Genomic DNA, 18,756 nt, shown 5'->3' on the forward strand with positions numbered 1-18,756 from the left:
CGCAAAAACCTTCCTTTTTGTTCAAATGCAAGTATTGCTTGAATGAAAATCCAAACAAGTTTGAAATGGACGAAAGCAACAAAAAATTTTGTCTGGAATGCTCCGGTCAGCAAGAGACTCTGGAAACCAACAAAGATTACAACCAGTCCAACACGAGCAAAATCAATTCGTCAAGAATCATCCATTTCCAAGAATGCATCAGGCAGTACAACGGAAAGCAAAACTGTAAAGTGCAAAAAGAAGTATTCGAAAAGCTCAAATGCAAATTCCAAGCCATGAACCTGCTCGTCGACTCAGATATCGACAGCGTCAAATATTCCAAAATCACCAAAGACCACATCTTGATTTTTTTAAAGCAGTTGGGGTACACGAAGCACTACGAAAATGCCAACTACATTTATTTCATCCTGGTCGGGAAAAGGATCGATGACATTGAATACTTGGAAGAGCAGCTCATCAAGGATTTCAAAGAGCTATCTCTTCTATACGACCTCTTTTACGGAAAGGACAAAACAAAAGAGATCAAAAGAAAAAGTTTCATGAACGTTCAGTACATTTTATTTCAACTCTTAAGAAACAAAAATCAACAGTGCAAATGTGCAAATTGCAACAACATCTCTAAACTTTCCATCAGCATCAATGACAACATGACAGTTCAAAGCAGGATATCCTTTTCTAAAAAAGAAGTTAAAAATCTTCAAAATGTTAAAATGTTTAAAAATCCTGAGACCAGCTAAAACCTTTTTGGGAAACATTGACATCATGTTAGAACAACTGTTCACCTTGGCCAAAACAAAAGATCGTTTTTTTACATGATCTTTTATCAAAAAATATATCACCTTATATTATAAAATTGTTTTAAGTTTAGCACTTACTTTAAAAAACTTGATGTTTTCAAACTTTAAAGAACTATGATGTGCTAATTAAAACATTTTTTAAAAAATTTGATTTTTGTAATAAACATGTTGCACTTTGTGAAATTAAAGTATTGTCTCTTCATAAATGAAATAATTTTTTTATGTATAATTAACATCATGAAGCGCTTTATAATAATTTAATAATGTGAAGTAAAATACAGCATAACAAAAGCATTAGCACCTTAGGAAAAAAGAAATAGTAAATAATATTTTTTTATAAAGACTAATAGAACAGAAATATTTTTTTTTGAACCTCGTATGCATTACATGCAAAAATACATATACTGAATAGCAAACATACATAGACAAAAAAGCTTTTTTAAGTTTTTCATGTTAACTTTGCTTGTGTAAGTAAGCCAAGCAGTGTACACTTTAAACTTTTTGACTAATGACCTAAAGCAATATAATCAAAATGATCAGGTATAAAACTAAAATGATGAGTTTACCTGCAAATGTATGCTGACTCATCAGCCATAGTAACTCCTTTGATTTGAATCACTGTACCATCTATTACTCCAAGGAGACCTTTAACTCCAAATGATTGAAAGTACTTTCTCTTTTTTTCAGCCATCTCCTCTGGACTATCATACCATCTGACAAGGTAATGATAGTGCTGAATAAAATATTTGCAAAACTGGCGAAGTATGCAACTGCAGCTTGACTGGCTTACACGAGAGGTGTCACCTAAAATTACATAAAACAACATGTGAACAAAATATGCATATTGACTATTATATGCTAATTAATCAAAGTAAGTTAGTTATCTGAGAGAAAAGTGAACTTTTACAAGGTATAACTCCAAATATATCTGCAAAAAAATAAAATTACAATTTAGGAACGGTAGGAGGATGCAGTATAAAAATAAATCTATTGACAATCTATTATGCTAAGTTAAAAAAATTAGACTTTGTTTGATTTTTGCTATACAATAATGAAGTATCATATTTACATATAGTGAAAAAAGAAATTTTATTTTATTTCTTAACAATTAATAAACTGAAATAGGAATAAAGTTATTTTTAAGTAAGCAAACATGATTAGTCTAAAAACATGTTTTCCTTTCCGATTTTAAAACTTTTTCCCTAAGTTTTCCCTAACTAAAGAATGTTTCCCTCAAGTTTAACTTTTGAAACTCCATGAACTTCTACATAATCTTTCCAGGTTATCCCAAAGATTTTATTTGTACGTATTAAAACATATTATTTATACTAACAAGCTAAAAGTTTTACAACAACAGTTATTTCTTGTAAATTAATTGTTATCTGTCTTGATTAGCCATTTTTTAATACAACATAAATTATGGTACAAAATTGGAAAAAACAAATTTTCTGTAAACAAAGTTTCCCAGGTTTTCAATGGGATTTTTGCTACCTCTAGGTTGCTAGGTACTCCAGGTTGAATAAAAACCCTGTATAAAGTACCACCTTTAAGCTGCATTCGTAACAATCCATTACTAACAAGCATATTTGAAAATAAAGAATCATAAGATTATAGCTAATCCATTTGGTATTGACTAATAATTCTTACCAATTACTGCTTGAAAACTCCCAGTTGATAAAAGTTTGATCTTGTCCATGTGCAGCTAGAATAATTGGAATATCCATTTTTGACTAAATTTTTATAAAGCTGTTAAAACAATGAATTGAAAACAAAGATCGTTATACTTAAGACATAAACCTTTTTTAAAAAAAGTTTTGAAGAAGAACATATATTTAATAATAAAAATATTATATCTTCATAAGAAGTTATATTGTTGTACAGAGACTGTTACAGTAATAATTCTGTACAGGGAGTTCTATAATACAAATCCCCACATAATATAACATATTATGAAGATTTTGTACTTTTAAATATATATAGCATTTTATATCAGATAATACTTTGTCATATTGTTAAGATCCCTAATAATATATCAATCTGACAATAGAACTACATATGCACCATAATTATGTTATGCCATTCTCATTATTTTGTGATTTTAAAGTTAGGCTAAAGTTAAAGCAGCTCGGCGCTATTCCACTTTCGCACACCCACCCACCCCCCACCCCCTCTTTTTATGATTTATTATGATAGAGAATTTTATGCTGATTAAGAATCGTATAAAAACATAGGTCTCAAAATTAATGGAAAGTGCTCTAATCTGAAGTTGACAGTACAAAAATATACGACAAATCCTTAATATTTGCCATCTTGAATATTTATAATTTTTATCTAAAAGTTATCTTTTAAAAGTATGAAAAACCTGGTTTTTATTTTGCTTTACAAAGATTTCGAATAATAGAACGTTAAGGGAATTCAATGGCATTTAATTTACGAAGTGTCTTCGTAGAGCGCATTGCGCTCTACGTAGCCATAAGCTGCTCAGAGCGCAATATTGCACATGCATGAGCAATTATTTTATTATAACAGTGCGATTTATATTTCATAATAAAGCTGGTTAGATAGGCGATTAGGGTAAGGGTTAGGGATAGGGATAGGGATAAGGGTAGGGATAGGGATAGGGATAAGGATAGGGATAGGGATAGGGATAGGGATAGGGATAGGGATAGGGATAGGGATAGGGATAGGGATAGGGATAGGGATAGGGATAGGGATAGGGATAGGGATAGGGATAGGGATAGGGATAGGGATAGGGATAGGGATAGGGATAGGGATAGGGATAGGGATAGGGATAGGGATAGGGATAGGGATAGGGATAGGGATAGGGATAGGGATAGGGATAGGGATAGGGATAGGGATAGGGATAGGGATAGGGATAGGGATAGGGATAGGGATAGGGATAGGGATAGGGATAGGGTTAACATCAACAAGATTTAAAAATAAAAATAAAATAAAATAAAAAATTTAGCGCATGCGTACAAAGTATTGCGCTCCGAGTAGCTAATGGCTGTATAGAGCGCATTGCGCTCTAAGTAGCAACGGCCTTTAATTTATCACGCTAATTTGTTTAAACTGGGATTCTTACTTTGTTGTCTAGAGTATCTTTTTTAAGTTTTTATGAAACAAATTGAAAAAATATTTAATTAATTATATAGTGCAACAAACTTTTAAACTATTAAAAATATTTATATCAAAAATACGCATATTTAAAACTATTGAATTTTTTTTATAATTCAAGTTAACTACCCGCGAAAGTTTACTTTTAAAATGTCTATCATATAGAAAGGAATTTTTCAGAAAAATTTTTCTGCTTCTTCATTTTTTTCACAAATCATGACTCTTTGAAGACCAATAATAAATGACATAACCCTGACGCCTAGGATAGTGTAAATTAAAATCTATTAAGTACACTTTTTGCAAAAAGTATTTAAAAACTCCATTTTTATTATTCGATGAAAGTTCATCTTTTCAAATACCTTTTTTCTTAATATTAATAATGATTTTAATGAGAAATATAGTCGTAAATTCTGTTATAAAAATAAAATTCACAAGAAGGAATCACATGTTTCACAAGAGTAACATGTTTTATAGCTCGTTTGTACATCTGATTACACTCGAAAGAACTTTCACTTTAGCGATAAACCAAAAAACATTTTTCAATAATAAAAACCAGGCTGACAATGTTTTGCTTTTGAGAACAAAGTCAACCGTGCAGTTAGTTTATTCAAGATGGCGAATATTAGGGATTTGTCGTATATTTTTGTACTTTCAACTTCAGATTAGAGCACTTTCCATTAATTTTGAGACCTATGTTTTTATACGATTCTTAATCAGCATAAAATTTTCTATCATAATCAATCATAAATAAAGGGGGGTGCGAAAGTCGAGTAGCGCCAAGCAGCTCATAGCAAACTTGTGTAAATTGAGCGTAAATGGAGCAGAGCAAGTTTCTAAAAAGTTTGGTGAACCCATTTTAGTTTGGTGAACACAGATAGTTTAGGTCTGAACTTACTTAAAAACCAACGTAAATATTTTTGAAATGCAACTGCGCAAGTTTGGTGAATACGACTTTTACAGTTTTGAACTTATGCCTAACTTGCGCGAATAACACATGCTAAAAAAAATTTTAGAGAATATGCATCCAAAACTTTTACGGAACGTTCTTAAAACGTGCCCGAACGTTTCAAACGTACGTCGAACGTCCTCGAACGTCTTGTGTTAGCTGGGTAGAAGATGATTTTAAGAGAAAAGAGTTTAAAGAGATTTTGTGAAATTCTCCTTATGAGAGAATCTGATGAGAAAATAATTTAAGAGATATTAAAGAAGATTTTAAGAGAAAAAGAGTTTTGAAGATTTAAAGAGAAACTTATGAGAAGAGTTGGTAAGGAAACATTTAAGTAACTTTCAATATGCGTTATTATATGCATGGTTATTTTTATGAGTTAATATTAAGAGAATATACTGAAGGGAAATAATTGAAAATTTTGATTAATAAAAATAAGTGTGAGAAGAAAAACCAGTCTTATGTATTTTTATTTTTGTTTGCATCTTGAGTAAGACAATATCATTATTAATATTTTCATTATCGCTTTATGCATTAACAATTGTTGTTTAAAAAGTCTGAAGCTCCTATCGCACTTCTACCATATCTGAGTTACACGCTGACAATCCTACCTCACGTTCTATCAAATTTTATATTTGCGCTACCATTACACTTCCATAGAACCAACCGCACAGTCATCATAATCTGCGACTAGCTCCTTGCATCACTTGGATGAATAAATAAAACAAACAAATATAAAACAAAAAACAAAACCTCCGCCCTCACAGTACTAAATTTCAGAGAAATTTTATTTGGAGAACTTTGAATTAAAAGTTTTTCGAATCAAAGAAGGAGTTCTAGACCGAATAATTGGCGTTCTTCATTTGCTTTAAAAATTGTGATTAGTTTTTTGTTTGTTTGTTTTGCAATTATTTGCGATTAAAAAAATGTACCAAATCTGAGAATGAAATCCTTTTAGATATATGGAAAATTCTGAAGTTTACTAAAATAGTTTGTTAAAAATACTTTTGATGCGTTTAAAACAGCTGTGATATTTTACTTGTGTATATATAAACTATTAATTAAAAATTTTGGAACAGATATAGGTTTAAAGGTTTTAACCTTTACAGGACGAGGGTTTGGGTTTACTTCCCCAGAATACTTTCCTTTTGCATATCAGTGACTCAAATTCTATCGATTGGATCTTCAGCATTAAAACGTCTTTTAGACGCAATTTGAGTCTGTGGCATGTAAAAGTAAAACCTTCTGGGTTACTGAAACCCTAAGGGTTAATTGAATTGCATTTCTGAGCAATTTCTAGTAAGGTTGAAACAAAGTATTATGAGGCATGCGAGTAATCTAGTAACTTTTTATGTCATTATATATAAATCCTTTGAGTTCAATTTATTTCAAATAACTGATTTAGAAGTTTCTACTTTATTCGTTTTTTATGAGTTAAAAACCTAAAAACAAAACATCGATGCTAGTTTAATTTTGCACATTAAATATTTAGTGATACATATTACAAATTGTATTAGCATATTCGTTGGCAAGATTACATACTGTAAGGAGCGAGAAAAGTTAAAAATAGCAACTAAGAAAAGACTTATACACGGAGACTTATTCTACCTGGCATATAAATAAATAATGAGTAAGCTACGCAACCGAAAACAGTTTAAAGCGATAAAAAGCTCGAAAAAGAGGAGATGGAGAGGAGGAGAAGAGACGGAGTAGAAGAGAATTTTAAGAGAAAAGCGTTTTAAGAGATTTTAAAGAGAATTTTATGAGAAAAGAGTTTTGAAGATTTAAAAAGAATTTTATGAGAAAAGAGTTTTGAAGATTTAAAAAGAATTTTATTAGAAGAATTTATAGAAATTTTAAAGAGAACCTTCTGAGAAGAGCTGGTGAAAAAAGATATTTAAGTGGCTTTAAATATGCGTTATCATCTGTATTAATGTATTGTTATTTGCATAAGTTAATATTAAGAGAATTCAGATATTGATGAGAAATAGTTGAGAATATTTTTTAAGGAAAATAAGTAAGAGAAGAAAAACCAATAGAAATTATTTTTATTTTTGTTACCATATGCGTTAATAATTGTTTTTGAAAAGTCTGATGCTCCTACCGCGCTTCTACCATATCTGCGTTACACACTGACAGTCCTACCTCACCGTATCACTCTCTATCTTACATCATATCTGCGCTACTATCACATTCAAATCACAGTTGTCATTAAACTATTTTGCATCACGCTACCATTACACTAATATAGAACCAATGGCACCCGAAAGAAAATTAATTATTAAGCCCGTACATCATAACACAACATTTCACACTTTAAATCATTCTCTAAATCACACTAAATAAATAAACCCCGCTCGCACAATACCCAGTTATATTTTGAATTTATGTCTTGAGATGGTTTATTGTTGATCGGTAAAGTTCAGCAAGCAAGTTTTTAAAATAATCCCATATAGTTTGAAATTTGGCAATTTAAGAGTTGTAATTTTTAAACCAATACATGTGAAAAATGCATTTTATTTTTGCATGCCATATTTTTTCTGTAGCATTCCCAAATTGAAACATTTTAATGAAAAGTGTTTGGAGTTCTTCTCAGATATATCATGATCAAGTTTGAGTATTTTAACATGAAAATTTATGCAAAGTTTTTGGAAGATTTAAAAACAATATTTTGCAGCTCGAGCAATAGTCTACAACCAGATTGAAATATTTCGTTTGATTTATAATAGTTACAAACAAATTTTTACGCGTTAATCGAATTATAAAAGCTCACCTTTCGTAAACGGAAACAAAGGAACTAACAGTGAGCGATACAAGTGCATCATCTTGGCTATATTAAAAAGTTCAAAGAAATTCAGTTTGTATTTTTTCAAAACTTATATGGTTGTATGTAAATTTTTTTGTTTAAAAAAATATTTGAAATTCAAACAAATTCTGCTTACCACTAAAGTAAAATCAAAACTTTGCGATATCTCTTCTTTAAATGGAAAGTCTCATTTGCAAGCCTCAATTTCTACAGCGAACAATTCAATTTTTGAATATTAAAAACCATTTATAGGGGCTAAAAGAATTTTGGTAAGTTTAAGGTTAACATGGCAAAAGAATGTTTGGAAAAATAAGGCATAACAAAATCGTATAAGGTTTAAATGTCTGAAAGAGTTAGATTGAAGAGCAAGATCTAATTCTTAACTGTTTTTATTTCAGGATTCGGTTTTGCTATAAACTTTATATCGCTTTTTACATTGAAAAAATTTCAAAAAGTGGTTCCTATTCCTTTTGATGAACTTTGTTTTAAGCTTTGGCTATTAAAACAGCTAATAATTCTCAAATGGTGGCAATAGGGATTAATCGCTGCGGGAATTCGGATTTTTTTTATTTTTTGTCTATGCCATTTAGATTTAAAAAAGGTGATCCCTTTGCAATATAGCAAAACTATTGATGTATTTTATTAACTTTATGTAATTAACTATTTTTTTTATTTTTTCTCTTGATGGACCAATGAAAACAACATGTTGATATTTATTTTCCCGACTTCTTGTAAAAAAATAAAACTAATTGCTCATACCCTTTTTCGACAAGTCGGATAAATGGTATTAGTGATAAGTTTTATTTTTTAAATGAACCTCCCTCTTTAACATTAGGTAATTAAAGTATGCAAAAACTACTTGAAATGATGTAATTTCTTGTAAATGTTAGAGTTTTCTTAAACATCACTACTTACAGATAAATATTCGAAATTAGTCATCGAAACTTTATAACTTAATTTTGAGATTTTTTGCTTTTGTTCAACGGATTAAATTTGCTTAATGTTATACAGCAAAACAGTGATTATCATCGATATGTAGTGCGGTGTTTGCGATATTTCTTAATTTCACTGGAAAGAGGATTTTTTTTCCTTCATGATAAACTTTTGCATAATGATGAATCAGGAAAATCTATTATAAAACCAAATGAATTATAAGTTTTTATTTTTGATTCAAATTCATCACACTTTTACATAAAAGAAATTGATTATATATCAAGCGCAAATTTATCTCAGAGAAAAGGATTGTTGTATAATAATTTTTCTTGATAAAAATCGATTTCCCTTTAAAAAAATGTTTTTTTTAAAAAATAAATTTGTGTGGCTTTGAAATAGCTGTTTTTTGATAACACGATTTTGATAACACGATACGAAAACAGAGGCATGATTGTAATGAAACACGATATTATTTGCACACTTTGTAACTTTCTACAACAAATAACTTTTTCTCCATGTAATTTTCACATAATTGAAGAATAACTGAAAACCTTAAAGATTGATTATTGAACTCCACAAAAACGTGGTGCAATTTTGATGTATACTCGAAATGTTGATGTATACTCGAAATTTTGATGCATACTCAAAATAATAATTTGATTATTGCAATTGAAGGAAGACTTCGACAACGATTTCCTCGCCAATAGTTTCTTTTACCAGAAGCAATTGGGCATTAGATGGCTTGATTCAATAAGCAGGGACCAACCTCGAAAACTTACAAACAAAAATATTGAGGGCACATAGTTCATTAGAAGATATTGAGCGTGTATCCGAAAGTGCAAAAGAACATCCGGAAGCATTAATAATAGAATAACTTCGGGTTAAGTGGACAACTATTTTGTTTTTTTTTATGTAGTCGCCATAAAATGAGTAGAAACAAAAAAAATGTTGAGTATATTTTTTAGTAGATCTGTTGTTTAAGTATACTTTTAATGAAGAATTGTATATGTTTATGAAGAAGAATTTTATATGCAAAATATTTAAAGAACTTCAAATAGCAACGTAACAAAACTTCGCGGGGATATGCAGAATATGTGGAATGCCGTTCCACATAACCCGCAACAAACTATTTTATAAAAGTTATGAAATAACTTAAATAAATTTATATTAACTTATGAAAATAGTAAATATAAAATGTCTTCTCGGCATACTGCAATAATTAACATTAAAAACCATAAAGCAAATTAAAAAATTGCTTCCATGGCATTAAAAATATTTTTTATATTGTAAAAATTGACATAAGTTACAACTTTAATTGCTTTACAGAGGTCAAAAAGAGACTTAAAGTGTATTAAAACATATTAGATGTGACGAAGCACATGATTTGCAAATAAAAATGGCATATCTTTTTAGAAAACATGTGTTGTGAGCTCATGTTAAATTGCATTTTAAAGATTGAGACCATCTTTTTGGTCATGTATCTTGATTGTATAAAATAATACAAATTTCGCCTTTTGTCATTGTATTAGGCGGAATAAATGGAAAAATGAGGTCGTCATCAGTGTGTGTTAAGACAGTTTAGAGACGGAAAGTCTCTTCAAAAGGAAGTTACTGCGCAAGGTAAATGCTTCCGCAAATGTTTTAGCAGCTAATTAAGTTACTGTTAAAAATAAGGGAAATTACACACAAAATTGCCAATTTAAAATAGAAAAAATGATCGAATTAGATGGTGGTATCTTAGAAAATGAATGCAGAGGTGATGATTATACTAGCGAGCATGAATTCTACGGTTATTAAATTTTTTCTTCTTGTATTGCGCTATTGATAGTAATAAAGTAAAGCTAACAAAAAAAAGAAACATAAAATAATTATTAGGGTATCATTACCATGATGATATCCTAGTAATCATTCTATATTCCTTATTTTAGGACACTATACCCAGAAGCATCTAAAAATTGGGTTCTTGAAAGGGGAAAACATTAATTTAAGTTAGCTGTTTGTAGATTTGCCCCTTTTTTAAGTTGCCAGTTAAGAAAGATATATCACAATATTTATGAATTTTACGCCACAACAGTCATAATGTACTTTTAAAATACATTCATTTTTGTTTAATACAATTTTTCATCAAAAAGCATAATTTGATGGGGTACTTATGCTCAACTTTAGAAGAAAAAAAAAATTCGCTGTACATTAAGGATTGCCCAAATACATTTGTATATACTTTAATACTATTATATATACACGCATACTAATTTGCAATAGCAATGCGTGTATATATAATAGCACATGGTTAAAATAAAAATAGCGCTCATGTAAAGAATAGTAAATGAGTCACTTAAGTAAATGCTGTAGTTTTATGAAATTAAGCTTTTTAATAAATTTATTTAGCTACAAGGAAGCGCACCTTAAAATGCTCTCCAGTTATAAGCTCTATAATAGTACTCTCCTTGATTATCTACTCAACAGACCACATAGTTACATCAAACACTGTTTAGAGAAGATTGGACTTGTTAATGATTATGAGGTGTCTGGAGTTTGGCGTCAAAGTCACGGACTAATTATGTTAAACAGATTCTTAGGCAGTTGTAAAAATTATATTGTAAATTTTGGAGGGACAATATGATACCAAAATGCTCTTACTAAAACTGTCGTGAATCTGCGTTCTTATGTAACCATATTTTTCTGTTAAAAAATTGGTGAAAAAAAGGAAAAGAAAAAATCTGCTTCATTTCTTAAAATAATTGAATCGACAGACACGCCTGGCGCCATTATACAGGTATCTATTGTGACTGATGAAGAAATAAACGGTCAAGAAGTTTTCGTTGTAAAAACTTAAATAACCGTAATAATTTTCTTTAATTATGCAAATATTCACTACAATTCAAGATATGATTTGGAAAAATTTAGATTTGATTTTTAATTTTACTATTGATTATCTTAAGTTCATTGATTTAAACAACCATTAAACTTAATCTCTCAATTTTACAAATCTTTTATATTGCTACTTATCAAACGCAGAAATCATTATTGATTTAGTGTTTTATAATGAATAATCCATATCAATCAATAGAGATTAGTCTACACTTGGTAAGTATTTTACATATTATTTTATATTTTTACTTTTTACAAGATGACACGTTTATGATCCATATTTTTCTTATAACTTTTTTCTATCGTTAACCAGATATTCCCAATTCTCTATTAGCCCCCTTCCCTACTTTACCAAATTTTTTTGACATTTTTAAGTTTAAACAATAAAAAAGTATGACAACTTTTGTCTTTGTTGAGTAAGAATAGCGCTCAATATCATTACAAGGATTTAATGAGCTGAGTTTTCCATGAAATGGGAGCAGCAATTTTGGTTTTTGTTAAATCGCGAAAAATCTATTTAAGAAGTGAATTATTTGATTTAATTTATTTTTACAAACCAAAAAGTATTTTACCTCAATACTTTTTGTTTTACGGGGATGGTTGCAAAAACAGAGAAAGAAGACGGTACTGGGTAGTTATCAAAAAAGGAATGAGGATTTACAACAAAGTCAGAGTGTGGAATGGACAAATGAGTAGAGTGGTCAAAGTCAATCCCCTAGCTACATTATTTAAATTTAAAAATGTAGGGGAGATGGGGGCGCATTGATCGCCGTAGCAGTGTTTTGAAAATTGCGCAGAACCTGAAAGAGATGTAAAAACTTATTAACTACAAAACACATGTAGAACTACCTGGCTTTTGGAATATATAAATATTTTGATTTAAAAAAATGATAAACATGAATAATTTTAACTTTTAAACAACCCTCTCAAAAGATCAATGTACCCCAAACTATGGGGTACTATGATCTCCGACTTGGGGCACATTGATCTTATATGCGTAATATTATCTAAACGTTTAACACTTCTATAACTAAATCTTGTAAATAATTTAGTCAAAGGGTAATATTGTATAACATATAATACATATAAATTTTTTAATTATTTTTTAAATATAGCAGTTAAACCCACTAGTCTAATTTTTAATTAAAAAATGTATAAATCACAGCAGCTATAAGCTACCCGCTTTAGATACGTTTAAAACTTTACAACAACTTGAAATTTATAAGAACTGAAATATAAAGACTGAAATAAGAATACAACTTTTAAGTTTACAAAACTTGTTAAAAGTACAATATTTTGATTAAGAATATTTCATCATTTGTGAAAGTCAAGTTGTGAAGCAGCTTTTGGTTTACATTGTTTTTTATTCCTAAGCAAGTAATTCTTAGTTTCTTTCTTATCTTTTGTGGAGACTTTTTGTTGATTTTTGGTTTGCTTCAAAATTTTCTTTTCTTTTGACAAAACGAATTTCATTTCTGACAGGAGTATCAGTCAAGATCCTTGTTTTTAACTGCTTACTTTTAACATTTTTTTTTCTGGCAGATGCTTTTGGGTAAGGTTTTAAAACCTCAGGTGAGATTATAGAAGCAACACTTGTTGACACTTTGTTTAAAATACTTGTTTCAATATTTACTATAGTTATTTCAGACTCTATGTGATTAACATGTGCTGGTATCATTTCAGATTCCATGTTGTTGACAGGAGTGATAGTAACTGTATCTGGAGCAGCTCTATCTGTAACTGATGATGGTAAATATTCGTCATCTTTGAAAATTTCAGAATTGAATGGCTCAATGCCAGCTACTCTAAATCCTGTCTGTATATTAGATGGTGAGAAAGCTTTTGTATACGGTTCTCGAACTATTGAAACAATATCATAAATGGTCATTGGTCTTGGGTTTGAAACCATCCAATTATCACATGCAGAATTGTAAAGCCTTTTCAATGGTTCAAAAACAGTTCTATCTAATGGCTGCAATTTATGGCTGCAATGGGGAGGAAAACTTATCATTGTAATTCCGTGTTGAATTGCAAGCTCCAAGCCTTTAACAGAAATATGACTTTCATGACTGTCGAGAAGTAACAAAACTGGAGATTCCTGAGAACAGTTTGAATATTTAACAAAATGTTTAATCCATTCTATGAAAATTTCTGAGTTCATCCAACCAGAAGGATTTGCAAATCCCACACATCCAGGAGGTCCTTCCTTAATCATGTAATCATGAAACTTTACCCTAGGAAAAATAAATAATGGAGGAATGGAATTTCCAATAGCATTAGAGGCACAACATGCAGTTACCAATGTTCCTCGTTCTGCAGATGTGATTCTTCCAACTTGTTTGCTTCCTCCACCAGCTAAAACCTTTACCGGCTTTTGAACGGTTGTTAAACCAGTTTCATCAACATTATATATACAGTTAGGATTATATTTATATCGATTTCTTACCGTTTTAAGATTTTGAAAAAACTCTCTTACAGTGTGTTTGTTAAAAGCTGTTGATCGAGCGAAGCTCGTTGCTTCAGGTGTTCGTAAAGACAACTCTGGTTGTCTTTTCATAAAACCTTGCAACCAATCAATGCCTGCAATTTTATTTTTGATCCATGATGATGGGCATATCTTATTGTTTTTTAAAGCAAATTCATATGCCAATAATCGCGTTGACCTAGTTGAAAGGCCATAGTTCATTTTTGATGCAATTAGTAAATAACTTGATAAACTTTTTTTCATCTTCTGCTGTAAAAACTTGTCTATTGTTGTAGTTAGGCTTGAAAGCTTCATTTGGATTAAGCCTCTTTTTACGACAATATCTTTTTAAAGTCATTCTATCTATGTTAAACTGACGTGCTACAACATTCAGTTGTGTTCCTTCTAAAACTTTATTAACAGCTACTTTCATTGTTTCACTTGGTATAGCAACTTTATTTGTTTTTTTAATTCTATTTCTAACCATTTTAAGTTCTGTAAAAAAATATATCAATAAAAACATATGTTTTTAATAAATGCTAATATTTAACATAATAATATTATGTTAAATATTTTTTAATTATTATGTTAAATATTATTCTTTTGATATTATAAAATAATAGTATTATTATTACTAGCTTATAACAAAAGTAGATTTAAAAAATGAAATGCTAAAAGCTATTGTTTGTTTATATATAGTTTTTTTTTAAATTATAAATACAATTCCATTCGTTTAACTGTATTGCTTATAAACAAAAACATGGGGCACTTCGTCTTCTATGGGGCACTTTGATCCTCCGATCAATGGGCCCCGCATAGTCAAAGATCAATGTACCCCAATAGGTATAGGTAACATATTGATAGCAATATCTACTGTATAAATTGCAGCCAAATAAAAATTATATATTATATTATACACCTAACACTTACAAATTTAAAATAAAATTGTTGTTAACCCATACAGAAATCTAAATAAAAATATATTTGAATTATAGTACGGTTTAAAAAAATCACTTTTTATAACGAAAAACAATATTTTCTTTATTTTTTTTGACGCTGATAACCTTATGAAAAAATATTACGAATAATCAATTAGGGAAGCACAATGGTTAATTAAATTGCAACCTCACTTCTAGTAAGGCAAAAATGAACGAGTAAAAGCCAAAAGGTCATACTGCCCCGGCGATCAATGCGCCCCCTATCTCCCCTACACATTTTTCAATATTTTTATTTCAGATTTGACATTGTAAACAATATGTTAAATATCAATACCACAAAAGAACATCTCTTTAGTTATTAACTTTCAATTGTTAATAAACTTTACTTTTAAAAAATTGTCTACGGATTTACAGTAAACTAATTCGGTCGGAAACGTCTAGTCTAATTATCGGTTTCGCCGAAACTACTGGATAATACTAGTACTACAATCGGGCTCAGGCCTACCTCTAGTCCAATTTTCATTTTAAAAAAAGACCATTTAGCAAAATATGCGACAAAAAGTCTTGAGTTTTTATAAGTGATGAGAGGTGATATATTTTCATAAAGAATATATTTTTACAATTTTTACTTTCTATTTTTTTTTTATTTTCTAACATTAATTATCCAGTATGTTGGTGCTAACCTTTATTCTTCAAAAAGTTGCTGCAGCAGCCTGTAAATTTTTCTAGAAGTGTTATCTTTTTGATAAGTTAGCTAGAATTAAAAAACAGTACATTAATAACATTTAAAACATTCTTTTAACATGACTCAATATAATTTTATAAAACCTTTGGAAAATTCAGTCCTTACCATGACCTAAACATACCAAGTGAAAAAATTCTATGCCGTGTTTTGCTCCACTTCATGGTAACTTTTACGGACTTTGCGAAGTGACTTTTTTCAATGATGTTTATTAACAGTGATAAATGTTAATAACAAAGATATATATCAACATATATCATTGCTTCCCCTTAAAGGATGTTTTCGTCTCTCAACCTCTAATACTGGGACTTATGCCCTTTTGAAAAAAAATTGATAATTTTGATATTGAGAATAAGGTGGATGCATAATTTTCTGTCCATGTTAACCAATGATATATTATATATACTAGATGTCTAACTTCGATCCGAAAAGTGAAGCCGTGGAAGCCATTTCTAATTCGGGCAAAAACATGCATTTTTAACTTTTATTTCGCACGTCGGATATAGCTTTTGCCCTTATTACAAATGGCGGATTCAATTTGTAAACAAAAAAAGCGGCTTCACTTTTCGTCTAATAAAACCCCGCAAGTTAGACATCTAGTATATATAATATATCATTGATGTTAACATAGTTAGACTTTTTACGCTATAGAATTCAAAAGTAACCAAACCTCAAGTTCGGCAATAAATGGACTTAGATGCCTTTTGAAAAAATGCTTTTTCAATTATGTTTTTACTATTGTCACAAGCGAGATTCAAAAGATCTATATTTTTGGTGTAGTCAAATTATTTCTAATAATGTTTATCTAATATTGATAAACTATATTCTCCAGGTGAAGCATTTGTTGTTTTTAAATATGAAGAAACCAGTTAGTTCTCTAAAAAAATTGCTTGATGGAAAGGTTTTGTAAAAGCTAGGTAAAATAGTTTGTGAAGCAAATTTTCCGCCATCAAGTATATGATTTATCGGCCTTTTTTTAGCAAAAAAGTCTTTTAGCAAAACATCATCTCAATTTCATATATAAACTTCCACAACTTGACTATTAGTAAATATATTTCGATTAAAGAGATGTGTTACTAAGGAAATACCTTAAGAAAAAATTGACAACATTTCTAAAAAGATATAGAGAAGACAAATCGCTATTATTTCTAAAACATATGATGGAATGAGCGCACTTTTTAACGATTCTGAAATGTCCTTGATAAATGAATTAAGTTATTTTAAAATGTTTTGGAGACTGACGGTCATGGAAAATTATTTAATTATTATGGTTGTGTAATTATTCTGGTTATAACGTTTGCAAAAGAAAACGAAGTTTGAATTCATAATTTAGAGCATGGTATGTTCAATTTTAGATGAAGTAATTTTTGTCAAGTATTTAATATCATAGTGTTACTGATTTGCGAATGATGACTTTTTTATTTCGGGAAGTGTGATGCCCCGGGGTAAAGTAACTTATAAGCTCCTCCCTCTCGGTGGCCCAGATCCTAACATTTATGCTCAATGCAAACAGCTTTTTTTAAAATATTAAATGTTTTACAATAAGTAATACCCAGATTTAACTTTATTTTATGCAAAAATAATATTTTCATATACAAAAAGTAATTGAAAAAACAATACAAAAAACACAACCACCATTAACTATATTACAGCAACCAATACGTTTTTCGTTGTAATTAAGATTGATTAATGAAAGAGATCTTCACACCTTTTCGATATTATCATGATTCTACATATTCTGTATTCTGAAGGGTGTACATCAATTTCATTTTCATTAATTTAATCTGTTGCGGATGGTGAATAACTACTCTTCTTGCAACTATAAACACAATAAGAACAGCGTAGAGGAAAATTTTATCACACTACTCAGGCTCCTCATTAAAAGCATTTTGATTATTCTTTAAATCAATATACAAATTGTTTTAAAAAGTTCTTTAACATTTGTTATTCGTTTGCATTTGTTATGAGTTACTTGAGTTAAGATATCTTTCAAGACCAGCTTATTTTAACAATTCCTTAGAAGAAGCTTAAAACTTTTAAAGAACAAACCATCGGTGCAGAATTGTATTTCCTTTGAAGTATATTTTAATTGGTTTGGTATAAGTGTTATTTTTTTATAAGAATTATATTTTATTGCTGTTTAATTATTATTAAACGACAAAGTAGTTATCAAACCATACTGACGCATGGTAATAATCAATTTCAATGGCGTGTTTATTAATGCATTTGTTTACCAAAAATTCAAATACCCCATTCGCACAAAAAATAAAACTTGTTGTCATCATGGTTATTAGCAGTTATTAACAAGTGACGCATTTTACATTTTACATACTTATATTTAATGAGAAATTCAGAACATTAATAGTTAATTATAATGTAATGTAATGTAATGTAATGTAATGTAATGTAATGTAATGTAATGTAGTGTAATGTAGTGTAATGTAGTGTAATGTAGTGTAATGTAGTGTAATGTAGTGTAATGTAGTGTAATGTAGTGTAATGTAGTGTAATGTAGTGTAATGTAGTGTAATGTAGTGTAATGTAGTGTAATGTAGTGTAATGTAGTGTAATGTAGTGTAATGTAGTGTAATGTAGTGTAATGTAGTGTAATGTAGTGTAATGTAGTTTAATGTAGTTTAATGTAGTTTAATGTAGTTTAATGTAGTGTAATGTAGTGTAATGTAATGTAATGTAATGTAATGTAATGTAATGTAATGTAATGTAATGTAATGTAATGTAATGTAATGTAATGTAATGTAATGTAATGTAATGTAATGTAATGTAATGTAATGTAATGTAATGTAATGTAATGTAATGTAATGTAATGTAATGTAATGTAATGTAATGTAATATAATGTAATGTAATGTAATGTAATGTAATGTAATGTAATGTAATGTAATGTAATGTAATGTAATGTAATGTAATGTAATGTAATGTAATGTAATGTAATGTAATGTAATGTAATGTAATGTAATGTAATGTAATGTAATGTAATGTATGCATGAAGATTTATAGGTTTAAGAATAGTAGTGTCTTTATGTTTATGCACTACCAATCATGCGATTTATTGTAATAAAATAGTATAATTAATTTGCGTGGGAAAAACTATATACGGCGCATTTGATTGACCTAGTTTCTTTG

The 18,756-nt window shown here is 29.4% G+C and overlaps 1 protein-coding gene and 1 pseudogene across 3 annotated transcripts in view; both read right to left on the reverse strand.

The window, feature by feature from the left end:
• Positions 1-569: 569 nt before the first annotated feature.
• Positions 570-14,421, reverse strand: LOC149892939 (uncharacterized; annotated as a pseudogene).
• A 2,750-nt stretch (positions 14,422-17,171) lies between these two features.
• LOC149892940 (uncharacterized) overlaps positions 17,172-18,756 on the reverse strand; it is a 77,191-nt gene continuing 75,606 nt past the window's right edge. For all 3 annotated transcript variants that reach the window (XM_090083045.1, XM_090083037.1, XM_090083032.1), the window contains exon 81: positions 17,172-17,433. In XM_090083045.1, coding sequence (XP_089939171.1) covers positions 17,394-17,433 — 40 coding nt within the window. In that variant the 3' untranslated portion in view covers positions 17,172-17,393. The remainder of the gene's footprint in view (positions 17,434-18,756) is intronic.

This window comes from Hydra viridissima, unplaced genomic scaffold (assembly GCF_058129835.1).
Source record: "Hydra viridissima isolate aposymbiotic clone 2 unplaced genomic scaffold, HvirCarnegie_v1 scaffold_1, whole genome shotgun sequence".
In the NCBI taxonomy this organism is placed as follows: domain Eukaryota; kingdom Metazoa; phylum Cnidaria; class Hydrozoa; order Anthoathecata; family Hydridae; genus Hydra; species Hydra viridissima.